The sequence below is a fragment of the Brassica napus genome, chromosome A8, assembly GCF_020379485.1.
Source record: "Brassica napus cultivar Da-Ae chromosome A8, Da-Ae, whole genome shotgun sequence".
Taxonomy (NCBI): domain Eukaryota; kingdom Viridiplantae; phylum Streptophyta; class Magnoliopsida; order Brassicales; family Brassicaceae; genus Brassica; species Brassica napus.
Window position 1 is genome coordinate 3,899,164 of NC_063441.1, and position 14,058 is coordinate 3,913,221.

General features: G+C 30.2%; 1 protein-coding gene across 1 annotated transcript; it reads left to right on the forward strand.

Moving 5' to 3' along the window:
- Nucleotides 1–9,053: 9,053 nt before the first annotated feature.
- Nucleotides 9,054–12,245, forward strand: LOC106371852 (probable protein phosphatase 2C 12). The gene is made up of 10 exons (XM_048737621.1): nucleotides 9,054–9,337; nucleotides 9,749–10,045; nucleotides 10,144–10,315; nucleotides 10,409–10,562; nucleotides 10,660–10,723; nucleotides 10,822–10,929; nucleotides 11,011–11,136; nucleotides 11,208–11,443; nucleotides 11,543–11,745; nucleotides 11,826–12,245. Exons 2-10 carry the CDS (start codon nucleotides 9,848–9,850, stop codon nucleotides 11,849–11,851), a joined length of 1,287 nt encoding a protein of 428 aa, XP_048593578.1. The 5' UTR covers nucleotides 9,054–9,337; nucleotides 9,749–9,847; the 3' UTR covers nucleotides 11,852–12,245.
- Nucleotides 12,246–14,058: the final 1,813 nt, after the last annotated feature.

Genomic DNA, 14,058 nt, shown 5'->3' on the forward strand with positions numbered 1-14,058 from the left:
TGGGTTGGTGCTATCCTAGTCTTTTTCTCTAATTAAAAATTTAGTAACTATTACGTATACAATTAAATTGGTACAAATACTTAAATAAATTTTATTTATCCAGACAAACACTTTTTTCTATTTTATATGTTATAAAATTAAGTTTAAATGATATTAACATAGATATATAGTACATTTTTAATATTGACATCTGTTAAAAAATATTTTATACTCATATTATTTTTGATCGTTTGTATTTCTTTATAACAAAAATTTTAAATCAATGATAAAAATAAAAAATTTATGGGATGTTTAATAGTTTAAGTAATTTTTAAATTTAAAAACATTCAATGCAAAGTTTAAAATCTAAATATTAAGTTGTCAATAATTGTTCACAATGTTTATCAAAAAATTTCAAATCAAATTCGAAATTAAAATACTTATATATTTTATATGGTATATAATTTATTTTTAAAAAATATTAATATGCATATATATATAATATTTATTAAATGAGACTTTCTACTTATGTAATTTCGTAATCATTTGTATCTTGTTATAACATAAATTTTAAACCATGGATCACAAAATTTTCAGTGTGAGATTTTTAACAAGTTTAGTTATTTATATTCGTTTTTTAAAATTGAAAATATAACATATACGAAAAATATAAATTTTTATTATATAGTTAATGTGGTTGTTTAATTTATTTTAAAATGAATAAAAATGAAAGAGAATAGACTGATTTTAATCAAATCTTTATTATTCAAAATTATTAATTGTCATATATACTTTAGCCAGATTAGGTAATTCCGTGATTTTTATTTAAGGAAACAATGAAGAACATTTATGATTAATTTATGCTTAGTTTAATAAAAAATTTATTATATATTTATATGGACCAACATATTTTTCTAAAGATTCTAAGAATGATTGTGGTGATGACATGTGGCTACAAAAATATGTTGTAATGCTTCTCTTTTAATATATAGGGGATTCTCTTCTCCTCTTGCCACCTAAGAAAATAGGGGAAAAAGAGTTTTATTATTTTAATTTTTTAAGATAAAAAAAAAAAGTTGTCTCCATTGAGATTGTTCTTGAAGATGCAATTGTGAGTACACAACAATATTATTTTTGATGATTTCTGTTTTTAGTTCATGTAAGATTATTTAACCTTTTCAATTGTAAAGAGAACAAGGATACATGCATCCATTGATGAAGATTTGATACAAATATATGAAGGAAATGTGTCTGAGGGTGTTGCATTTTTTATAAGAAATTTTACACTTGGGAATTATGCAACAGAGTATATGAAAAATCTTTTTCCGTACAAGTTGACATTTTATCGAACGACAAACATTACTCTGTCTGATGATTTTCCTTCTTACTTGCCAAACAAGTTTCTGAAGAATTTTTCAGAGATTCATTCTAGGATTTTCAAGAATGATGTTTTGGTTGGTTAGAGCGGTTAAATATGATGATACCATTAATGAATAAAATATATAAATTAGCTAAAATAAAAACAAAGTTTAATTTTGTACAAGGTAAGTGATTAACACTAATAATAATAAGAATTATCTAAAATCTAAAAAATATATTTTAAAATAAAAGATAATTCCTATATATATTGTGTTGTTATCCTAAAGTATATTTTAATAACATATTTATATTAATCAATATAAATTATTAATTTATATAATTGAAAAGATAGTCTTGAGTGATTTCTAACATTTATTATTTAATGCTAAATATAGTATACAAAATAAATTCAAAAAATTATAATAAGTACGGATTTTTAAATAAAAAATAAAAAATAATTTATCATTATAATTCCTTATTTAGTAATGCATATATTAATAAATAATTATAAAATGCATAAGCCCGCAAGTGCGGGAGAAACACCTAGTAAAATATATAATCAAGTAAATATCATTACTATCTTTCAAATGCAGCGTATAAGACATTTTTAAGCAATAATGACAACTTTATATGCACCTTAGTTATACAGTACTACATTTTCGAAGGAAAAAGGTGATTTTATAACGAGTAAGAATGACAACTTTATATGCAAATTATTAAACACTAAAAAATAACAATATCAAAAGTAAATCAAATATTTTCAAATGCTCACTAAAGTTTAATTTGTTTTGCTATTGTTAACTTATTTTCTCACACGCTCATAGTACTAATAGCATTAATTACACACAAAATCTATTAATGTAAAATAAAGCTTTATTCTCTTATCCTCTTTATTCTCTTCTCCTCTTGCCACCTATAAAATCGTATTTTGCTTAGATGATATCAAAAGAATAATTAGATTAATTTCTTTTTTGAGAAAGGGCTTGAATGAAATTAAATTTGTAATAAGATATGATTAAGAAATCATAAAATTTAAAACAAAACTCTAAGATCATTCCATAAATTTAGAATAACAAATATTTTATGTTACTTGCCGTTATTAAAAACTACGACATCAATTAACAGACATATTACGTGCAACTGCAAAACTTTAGAGATATATGTGTCTTATGCTATTACGCCAAGTAAATGAAAGTTTACATTAATGATCGTGTGTCTTCTCAAATTACTGAAACACATTAAAGTTTTGTTTGCAATGAATAAATAACGTTCTATATCAAAATTTATATAGAATTGCTATTGCTATCCGTCTTATCCTCATTCGAGATCAGTACGATGAATGTCAAATTTATAGAGAAACTCTTCGCTAACTTCAACACCACATAATTAATTAGCTTACATTACACAACTATCATTCTTTTCCTCTCTTCTTCATTATCATGTTTAGCAAGTCATAAATCAGAAACCTCTATGGCCCAAGCTATTCATACAAACGTTAACCATAAAACTCACCAAACTCATTATTCCGAGCCCAAATTACAACAAAACACAAACAACTCACCCATTATGGGTTCAATCTAAACTATACTAAAAGCACAATATAAAGCCCTATGAAGCCCTCCACGTCGGATAGAAAAAATAACCTATCAGGAGCTTTCAAATCACCACGTCATTTCTTTGTTACTCGAAACTGGTTTTAACGGGCCAATGCCAGTGAAGCAATATTAAAAAGACATGGCCCATTTTTAACTAGCCTAAACTTCCTTCCAAATAAGTCGTCACCGCCTCTTCAACTTCACGTTCATCGTTTCTGACTTCTGCAATCCTACGTTTCTGTTACTTACTCACATTCAATTATGTTCTTTAAACCTTTCTTAATAAGAGACCTTCATTCATCGAAGCTTTCTACCTCCCTTTCTTTCTGTTCTTATATAAACCCTACACAAAAAAGTAAGTATATGCAATTTGATTGCTTATCATCGATGATCTACGTCCTCTATACAACAAAGTCAAGATATAGCCATGAAATAGGCTGATATCTCCAGCAAGCCATCATTTCTTTACCAATTTCGTAACCATTCCACTGGTTTATTTTCGAACAGGACAATATCATACAAGGTTTCATCTCTCATCTAATCGTGCTCCACTCTCAAACTAGGAATCACTTACGGTCCAGGATTTTGAAGCAAACTATGGCCTCATGGGTGACCTCTATGGTAAGTATATGCAATTTGATTGCTTATCTGCGTAGTTATAGACATTTGAAGGCCACATGAAGCTGCTAAATGGACAGTCGCTCATTCAACGCCCGGTCCTTCACGAAGTGGCTTCTTGATCCATTTGCTACTATATTGTATTCGACTATTTCACTCTGTATAGTATAGTTAAGTGTCTAGCAATGAGCTGATTTACATAAATACCTCAATGTATTTAGGCTCACTTATCTTTCTCTTTTTGGATTTGATCGGTTCTTTGTTTTTTATTTTTAACTTTTAGTGTTGCTTCGGTTTAATATGTGCAGATAGAATACTTTTATTGTTAGACTTTTAACTTAACTTGGAATCCCTCCGTTATTCTGCTTCAGTTTTTTAAAGAAACACTTGATATATTGTATTCCATCTAGCAATACGTTTGCACTTCTTACTTTCAAGGAATGACTTAGCTGCTACATGCTTTGTGGTTGTCCCGGATTTCTGCTTACTATACACATACTGAAGTTTGTATTAGTTTCAAGTAACAAATATACGAAGCTATGGGGTTTTATAAAGAAAGAAAGCAGAGGAAATAAATCAGACCTCTTTCTCCGTGAATTAAAATTGATATCACATACTTTCTCATAACATAGTTACTTCTCATTTAGTCTTCTTTACGTAGCAACAGCTAAACGTCAATATAGTCAAAGTTTAGTTCAACCCCTGAAATTAGGGACTAAATCATTTAGACCACCTAAATATAATTATGAGAACATATCGTAATACCATAGTTATATCTTCGTAAAGTAAACATAAAAGATAAAATTTCACGGGAATAAATTCCATATTCCACCTTCCTACTCAGACGTAAGTAATCATGTTAAAAAAAAAAACACAATGCAAGGAATAACTATGCTCCTTCCACAAGTTCCAAATCGCTTTTTAAAGCAACCATAGACAATCCTTTAAGCTCCTCCATTGCGACACAACACTCCAACCAACTGCGTAAGTGCAAGAATTTTTTCATCAAACCAGACCTCACTGTTCATAAATACATCCACAATCTTACTTATTTTCTCTATTGGTTATAAGGGCCGCCATCTCGAACGGAATGCGGAAATCATCTTCTATCTACCCTCTGGATATTGGAGGTAAGACACATCACCATTTAATTGATTAACCAAAGTTATTTTGTCTGTAAGACAGCTAAACTGAATAGATTTTGTGAAAAAAAATTAAAAAGAGAGAAAAACTATGTGATATCAGTGACAATGAGACCAAACAGTTTAGCCATTGACCAGACTCAAAATCAATACACTTATTTCACCGTTTTATTGTGAGGCAACCTTAAACACTAGAAACTAAAAACATTGGGAACATAATATGCAACTACAATAAAGACAACTATGAAGGTTTAATATTGGAAACATATTCACCACTGCTTGACAGTTCTCTTATGAACAACCATCGTCTTCTCTTATATAACTAATATTTTGTATAAATTTTTTTATTACAGTTTAAACAAGAAGAGTTTATGCTTATGATTTTAAAATTAATTGGAGACAAAATTGATCTCATTAGTTTTTTTTTGTCATCAACATAAACAGACTCAATTAAGACTCTACAAACCACATTAGTTTTTTTTGTGTTATTCATATAGTATAGTTGTTATTCATATTAAAAACACATTAATTTTCATTATTATTTATATATATATATATAAACTCACCAGCATCCAACACTAACCAGTCAAGTACTTCCTATTGATTGATCATATAATACTTCATCAAAATCAAGGAAACCAAAACATAGTCTATCATATAAGAAAATAATTCTTAACACAATAGAATCTAGCTTAAGAGGTCACTAATAGTTAAGTTTAATTTTTTTATCAGAGTTGGTAAATTATGAAGAAAAAAAAAAGAAAACTTAGGAGAAAATAGATTTATTTTGGAATTTATGAAAGAAAGAATAAATATTTTCAGTTTAGATTGTGAATTTTATTTTTAAGTAAGATACTTTTTCTGAATATAACAACATTATATTATATTTATTTTGTAGCTTTTAACATTCTACTAAACGTATGATGTTAACTTTTGTTTCTTTTCTATAAGCATAAGTGTTTATGAGCCTAAAATTATTTTATTTGTACTTATAATTAATTTGTAAACTTTATAAATTTATATTAAATATCAAGTTATGTGTAATACATGTCTATATGATTTATACATTCTTATAAATATACATTTAGATGATTATAATTCTATTTAGAATTTTTATAAATGATTTTAAAATCGTCATAAATAATTTAAAAATTCTTATAAATGATTTTGTATACTTTTAACAAATGATTTATAGACACTTATAATAATTTATAAATCTTAGAAATTTATTTTGAAATCACTTAAAATGATTTTATAAATCTTTATAAATAAATACATAAATCTTTATAAATAATTGTATAATTATATAAATAATAAATAAATTATGTATATTTTTCTTAAAATTAATAGATATTACAATGTCTTTTATAAAAATTGAAATTCGTTATATTGGTTGTTACAAATTATTCTTTTTAAACTTTTATAATTTACAAATACTTAATTTCTAAAAACTAATTGATGGGAGATTATATAAACTTTCTATTATTTTATAATTAGTTACTATAAATCATTTTGTACTGGATAGTTGGTTAATGTTATTATTTGGTTATTGAACTACTTTTTCTCTTTAATTAAAAAAATATTCATCCAGTAAAATTAAGATAATTCTCTAAAATTTCACCTGCGAGAAATACACAAAAAAATATCACTTAAGTGACTTCTCTTTTGATATATAGTAAGATATGGTGTAAATTTTGTTTGACTTACAAATGTCCGAACAAAAGCTAAAGTTGACCATAGTATTTGAAATTTTTGAATTTTTATTATACACTTTAAATTTTGGTATTTAAACTGATAGATATGATATAAGTGTGGTTATTCAATTGTTAAAATTGTAATATGAAAAATATATATTAATTTTTTTTTTAAAAAAGATGATCAATTAGTATTTATTGAACATTTTGTTTGGATTCCATTCTCATATAAATATTAACCTAAGAATGACAATTACTAAATACAAAAGAATTGTTAGTTAGGGGAATTGAGAGGTTTATCAGAGAATTTAATTTTTAGAATTATTTATTTAAAATCCAACAAATAAGTACGAATTAATATATATATATATATATATTCATGTCATTTGCATTTAACATCTAAGACCATCTCCAACCATTAGAAATCATGTAAGGTTCTAAACTAATAAAAATATTCATATTTTAACTGTGCAAATAAATTTGATATTTTTTTAAAATCATTAAAATGTTAGTTGAATGACATGTGGATGAAAAATGTTTTGAAGTGGTTCTAAAATAAGAGTTTTTAGAACATCCTTATCCCTAAGAGGTGTTTAAAGACTCTTAAGTATATTTAAATATTTTAAGTTGATGCGTGGCAGTAAGAGGCAAGTCAGCAACCCTTCACGGCCTTTAAACAAGAGGCATGTCCAAGCTTTTCTTCTTTTTTTTATTTTCTTTTTTTTTCCGTTTAGTGCTAAGAGGTGTCATTAGAGACACCGATAAGGATGCTCTTTAGAACCTCTTTTCACTCTCTCTCTTTTTTTTTCTTTAATTTTAATAGGAGAGTTTTGATTGAAGAACCTCCATTGGAGGTGCTCTAAGATCACCTCACCCACTTTTAGGTGACAATATCTCCAACTTTCTCAAACAAAATAAATTAAAAATGACCAGTTAATCATGCAAGCTAAAGTTGACGTAGTTTGAAAAATACGCATGATACAATACAAGGAATTAGTTTCCATAATCCAGAAGCTACAACAAAATTAATAAGTTGGTCTGGTCAAGGAATTAGTTTCCACAATCTACAATTCTACTTTGACAATAAAATAACAATCATCAAAAGTTTCTTAGAGGATAAGAGTCAAGTTTAATACATGAGTTTGAGCAAAAACACACCAATACAACTCAAAGGATGATCTTCAAGAAAACTTAATTAAAAGCAATATTTTATCGTCTTCCAACACAACTTTATTACAGTTTAGAAAGACCAAAATAAAATTATATGCAACTTTTAAACAACCAAAATAAGTGCATGGCTTCCCCTCCCCTTTTTTTTTTACTATAAGTTAGATGTTAAAAATTTCCAAAATTGTCAAATTTAAAAATTAATTAAACTGCGCGTAGCGCGGAAAACGACCTAGTGTTATTAAAAGAAACAAACAAAAGACCATTTAAACTTCACACTGCAATATTTTACTATCGAAATGTTATACAACATCTATTCATACAAACGTTAACCATGAAACTCACCAAACTCATCGTTTCGAGCCCAAAATACAACAAAAGCATACAAAATATAAGTGTTTATATCCCATATAAAGCATATTCCGCGCATAGCGCAGACCGACTCTAGTATTTAAAACTCATGAAAAAATGGAAGTACCAATTAAGTAAAATACACATCAAACGTATTAAAATATCTTCACATCCAAAATAAAATCACACCATAGAATTAGCTCATTTCATCTATTGTGTTGGGAGCAATGATCATATGCTTACAAAGATAAATATTTGTTTCCATTTTAAAAAGGCATAATATAAATATCAAAATAATACAATGTCACAAAAAAAATTTAGTAGATAAAACTTAAAACACATCAAATATAAATAAATGTTAATTTTAAAACTAAATAAATATAAGTTTTTTCGCGAAGCGCGGACAGACCACTAGTGTATCTCTAAAACAATAGTTTCAAACTTAATTTTGAGACTTATATCTCCATGTTTTAAAAATTAAAAAAAAAACTTATAAACCGTAATTATAATTAGTTTGCAGTTTTTATATTAAACTATAACCCACTTTAAATCGATGTTTAACTAAATTAAAACTAGAATTAAATCTACCATAAAGCTTCTGAATGAAAATGATCCAAGTTAGGCTCATAATTGGATCTAAGTCAGCTTTAATTTAGTTAAGTGTCTATTTAAAATGATTTATAGTTTAATTTTAAAACAGTAAATCAATTAATCATGGTTAATGGTTTTTCAGATTTCAAACTTCAATGCCATGGGGAATTAAGTCTGAAACTATTTTTCTGAGATATGTAGAACTACATCATAGTTGAGAAGACATATAATGTTATATAATATTTTTCATTGGAAAATAGCTTGTGGATCCAATTTCTTTATATGTACACTTTTCCTAATAGAACTGAAAACAAGTAACACCAAAATTTTGTGTTTGAAAACTAGAAAATAAAATAGAGTAGAATTGAAAATCCAGGCGTGATTGATGTTTTCTAAGTAGTACATATGTATAAAATGTCTGTATGTAATTTGTTGAATTTTTGCGCGAGATTTGGGGGTTAAGCCAGGTCGACCACGTGGGAATCGAAAACGACAGCGTTTTCTTTTAATTTGCGCCGAATAAAAACATAACGGTGCAGCTCATGGCAGAGAGAACGGCGAAGGTTTTCAATTAATTTAAAAATATAAAATATTACAATAAAAAGAAATTAAATAGACAGAAAAGAAAGAGACACCTTCGTTTGCGCGTTTTCTGCAAATCTCTCTCTCTCTCTCTCTCTCTCTCTCTCTCTCTCTCTCTCTCTTACGGCTGTGTCCATGGCATTTCTGCAGAGCGCCGTGATCCGTGATTCTCGATCGGAGGAAGAACTAAAAGCTTCATCGCCGTCTCTCTCCGCGTAATATCCGTCGCCGATTATCGCATCTCCGTTCGATCCAAATCGTAACTTCTCCCCCCCCCCCCTCATCGTGTAGTTTCTCCTCACGAATGTGATCGTATTCATTTCGCGATTTCGTTAGGCTATTGAGAATCTGTTCGTTCGATGCCTCAGATCATTACGTTCGTTCATGTTCTTTTTCTTCACTGGATTGATTCGTTCAAAGCTCGTTTAAAGAACGCATTTCAAATTTGGTTTTTAATTAATTTTAAGATCTAATTTTAATGACTAGATCGTTTTGTTTCTTCCTCGTGAGTTCGATCTAGCAATGGTGGATCGAAACGTTGAGCATGTGCTAGACATGTATATATAAATATTTTTTTAAATAATAATCGTGTATATTAAGATCGTTCATAAAGCTATAATTAGAGATTAAAGAGGCTGTGATTAATTTTTAATTTGTAATTTTGTATCAGGTCTTTTGTACGGTGGTAGAGAACTAGAGAAAAGCTAGAGGAAGGTTTTAGTGTGTGTGTTTTTTTTTTTAAATTTATTTAAGCTTTGGGAGACAGACAATGTCAACTAAAGGAGAGCATCATACAGTTCCACTTTCGGTTTTGCTAAAGCGTGAATCTGCAAATGAGAAGATAGACAACCCTGAACTTGTACACGGCCAGTTTAACCAGAGCAAGAAAGGAGAGGATTTCACTTTCGTTAAAACTGAGTGCCAACGGGTTACTGGAGATGGCGTTACCACCTTCTCCGTCTTCGGGGTATTTGTTTCCTCTTTCTTTCATCTTGGTCCTGAGAATATATTATAATGATTGGATTGACATGAACATCTTATTCTGTAAATCCTTTGGTATTGCAGCTTTTTGATGGACACAATGGTTCTGCAGCAGCTATCTACACTAAGGAGAACCTGCTGAACAATGTACTAGCTGCAATACCCTCTGACCTCAACAGAGATGAGTGGGTTGCGGCACTTCCTAGAGCTTTGGTTGCTGGATTTGTTAAAACTGACAAAGATTTCCAGGAAAGAGGTATTTAACTCTTTCATCATTGAGTAAATTTATGATTTTAGTGAAGGAAATGTTTTGAGTTTTTGTTGTTGTTTCCTGTCTTTTTTTTTCCAGCAAGAACGTCTGGAACGACTGTAACGTTTGTCATAGTAGAAGGATGGGTGGTGAGTGTTGCGTCTGTAGGTGACTCTCGTTGCATACTTGAGCCTGCGGAGGGTGGTGTCTATTACTTATCTGCTGATCATCGGCTTGAAATAAACCAAGAAGAGTAAATCAGCTTTGTTCCTTCTGCTGACCTTCAGCTAATAATAATAATGAACTTATTGTATGTAATAGAATCATAATATCTTTGTTTTTATTAACAGGCGAGATCGCGTCACTGCAAGTGGTGGTGAAGTTGGTCGGCTAAATACTGGTGGTGGAACTGAGGTACTTCTTTTAAACAATACATTGTCAACTAATGCGCGTTTTGTAGAATGTAAAACATATGAAACTTCTTTGTGCTGTAAAAATCTGAATTGTTTTAGATTGGTCCTCTGAGATGTTGGCCTGGTGGTCTCTGTCTCTCGAGATCCATTGGAGATCTGGATGTTGGCGAATACATTGTTCCAGTTCCTTATGTGAAGCAAGTCAAGGTTCAAAATTCTTTAACTCTCTCCTGTTGTGGTTATGGGGCTAGTTGAAAAAAACGTATCTAATTTTTGGCTGTTGTGTAGTTATCTTCAGCTGGTGGTCGACTTATCATCTCAAGTGATGGTGTGTGGGATGCAATTAGTGCAGAAGAGGCTCTTGATTGTTGCCGGGGTTTGCCACCTGAAGCTTCGGCGGAACATATTGTTAAAGTATATAATTTTTGAATTGCTTATATTCTTTTCCATGCAGTACCTTGATGTGTTTTCATTGCTTCACACAGGCAGCTGTGGGGAAAAAGGGTATTCGTGATGATACAACATGCATCGTGGTTGATATATTACCATCAGAAAAACCAGCTGCTTCCGTGCCGCCTCCAAAAAAGCAAGGAAAGGGAATGCTAAAGTCCATGTTCAAAAGAAAATCTTCAGACTCCTCTTCTAATATTGAGAAAGAGTATGCAGAACCTGATGTAGTTGAAGAGCTCTTTGAAGAGGGGTCTGCTATGCTTTCAGAGAGGTTTGATTCTCTGAGAAAGAACAATAGTTAATACAGAATAATATATTTTCATTCATTTTGATATGTGAAACTTAACTTCGTTCTTGTTGTTTATTGCAGATTAGACACGAAGTATCCACTTTGCAATATGTTTAAGTTGTTCATGTGTGCTGTGTGTCAAGTAGAAGTGAAACCTGGAGAGGGTGTCTCGATCCATGCTGGATCGGCTAATTTCCCAAAGCTTCGTCCATGGGATGGTCCATTCCTATGTGCAAGTTGCCAAGAGAAGAAAGACGCAATGGAAGGGAAACGATCATTGGGAGGTATCTACTTACATTTCCTCCTGACTCCACTAAGAATGTGTGTGTTGCCGAAGCTAATAGTCAATGTTGTTATCTTGCAGATAGACATAGTAGTGAGAGCGACTAGCCAACAGATTCCACAACTTGCAATTTATTTGGTCAATCTACTAACAAAAACAGTATTGTGAGGTAATATGGAGCGGTCTTATGGATCTTATGGTTGTTAATTTTCACCCAGAGATATGAGTTCGTTGATCAACCCACCACCATTCTCCAGCAAACTCCAAAGCAGTTTATTTTTAATTTTGATATGGCTCTCTCACTTCACACCCTCTTGAAAGTTCTTTTCTTTTCTTCTTTCATTTGTGATGCTTTGGTGTTTCATGAGTAGAACTAACTGCCGAGAGATGGTAGGTACAGAAAGATATGCGAGTCTGTGAAATTATTTCATGTATAAAACCAATGAACACAATTCTGGATAGAAGCATCATTTTCATATAATTTAAATTATATCTTTCGTATTCGTTGGTTTATTACATAAGCCATTCTCTTCTATCGTCTGACACTTGATAATCTGACACTTTCAAGCTATGTATTCAAACAAGTGAACTTCTTGTTTTAAGAACCCATAAAGTTTACATGTCAAACTCTAAGAGATAATAGAGCTCAGTAATAAATCAATTACTGTCTATTTAATACACCAAATTCACAATAAAATTGCGTGAATCTGTTGCGGCTTTAACCTTAGGATTAATAAAGTTGTATGGTTTTAAGTTTTTACACTTGTTGATATAGTTGTACACCATTGGTTAGTACAATAAAGTTTTCAAAAATAAATGTTGTTCTTACTCTTAAGTTCAAAATCTATCTATATATCTATATATATTATATAAAACAACATAATATGAATAACTCAGTGAACAATATATACAATATTTGGAAAGTATTTTTTTGAATTTTGTTTGTGTGTCATCACCAAATTCATTTAATTATAAAAATATGACATAATTCAGTAAAAATGATGACATGTTTTAATTTTGACATGTCAAATTGCATTTATGAAGTTTTAATTTTTTTTTGGTAAGATGCTTCAAATATACCAATATATTATATGTATCATCATTTAAAGAAAATTTTAAACTAATAACCAAACTAGAAATATATAATTTTTAAATTAACTTAGAATTGAAAATAAAAATATGTATATATTTATATTTGTATAAATTAAAATGATTATATATTTGTTCACTAAGTGTTCGAATTATGTTTTAATTCATTAATTGGCAAAAGACTAATAAAAAAAGTGAGATCAAGATAATCCACATTAGTATTAAATGATCCATGGTTTTCAACCAGCAGCCTAATACCAGTAAACAGTATCAACATAATCATTATCTAAATCGTACAAAGAATTTTCTCATCAATGCGACATCAGAAACATGAAACCCACATGCAATTGGGCTTTGGTGGATCCAGATGATGTGGAAATTATAGAAAGTATAATACTGAATCGGACCCAAATGATCGATCAAGATGGATGGCACTTCACCAAAAATGGAAAATACACGATTAAATTTGATTATCAAGTCGAGCGGGTGTGCCCTGCTACAAGAAGGACGCTTCCTGTGTATGGACCAACTATCACCTCCTCTAAAGGCATATTCTTACAAAATATGTTGTCCACCCAAGATTAAGCATTTTTATGGAAAATAGTTTTAGGATGTCGAGCGGGTGTGCACGATGTAGAGCGGGAGTCCACCCTGAATCGAATCAATAAATCATGTTTGTTTTTAATGTCTCACGACTGTCCAAGTGTGGGCTCTCTCAAAAATCTCATCGAATGCAGTTAATTTTTCTACTTAATCGATTTTTTCAAATACAGATCATTTGTTTTAGAGGATTTCACCCCAAGTGATAATCATTAGTTTGCATGAATTTTATGGTATATTTTGAAAGGACGAAACAACATGATTTTTTTCAGCAACATAGATACCAATCCTAGAGATACTCTCCAATTGGCAGAAACTTAATCAACACTTTGGGTCGAGGCACAAACATCACTAACACAACGAGTCACCGAAACTAGAGAGGTGAGCCGGAAACATTACCTCACATATTGGGACGATGGTGTTTACGGATAAGTCATGAAAGAATAGCCCAACTACTCGGGACAAGGTTGGTATAGCTAGCACATTAGAAAAAAATTGATGGGATGATGGAGGCGACGAACATGAGAGCCAGCATTTCATCCCTTCATTCGGAATTAGAAATCTTCATTAGGGCAATGCAAAACATGAGGAATCTAAGACAGTTTCACGTAACGTTTGCAATCCT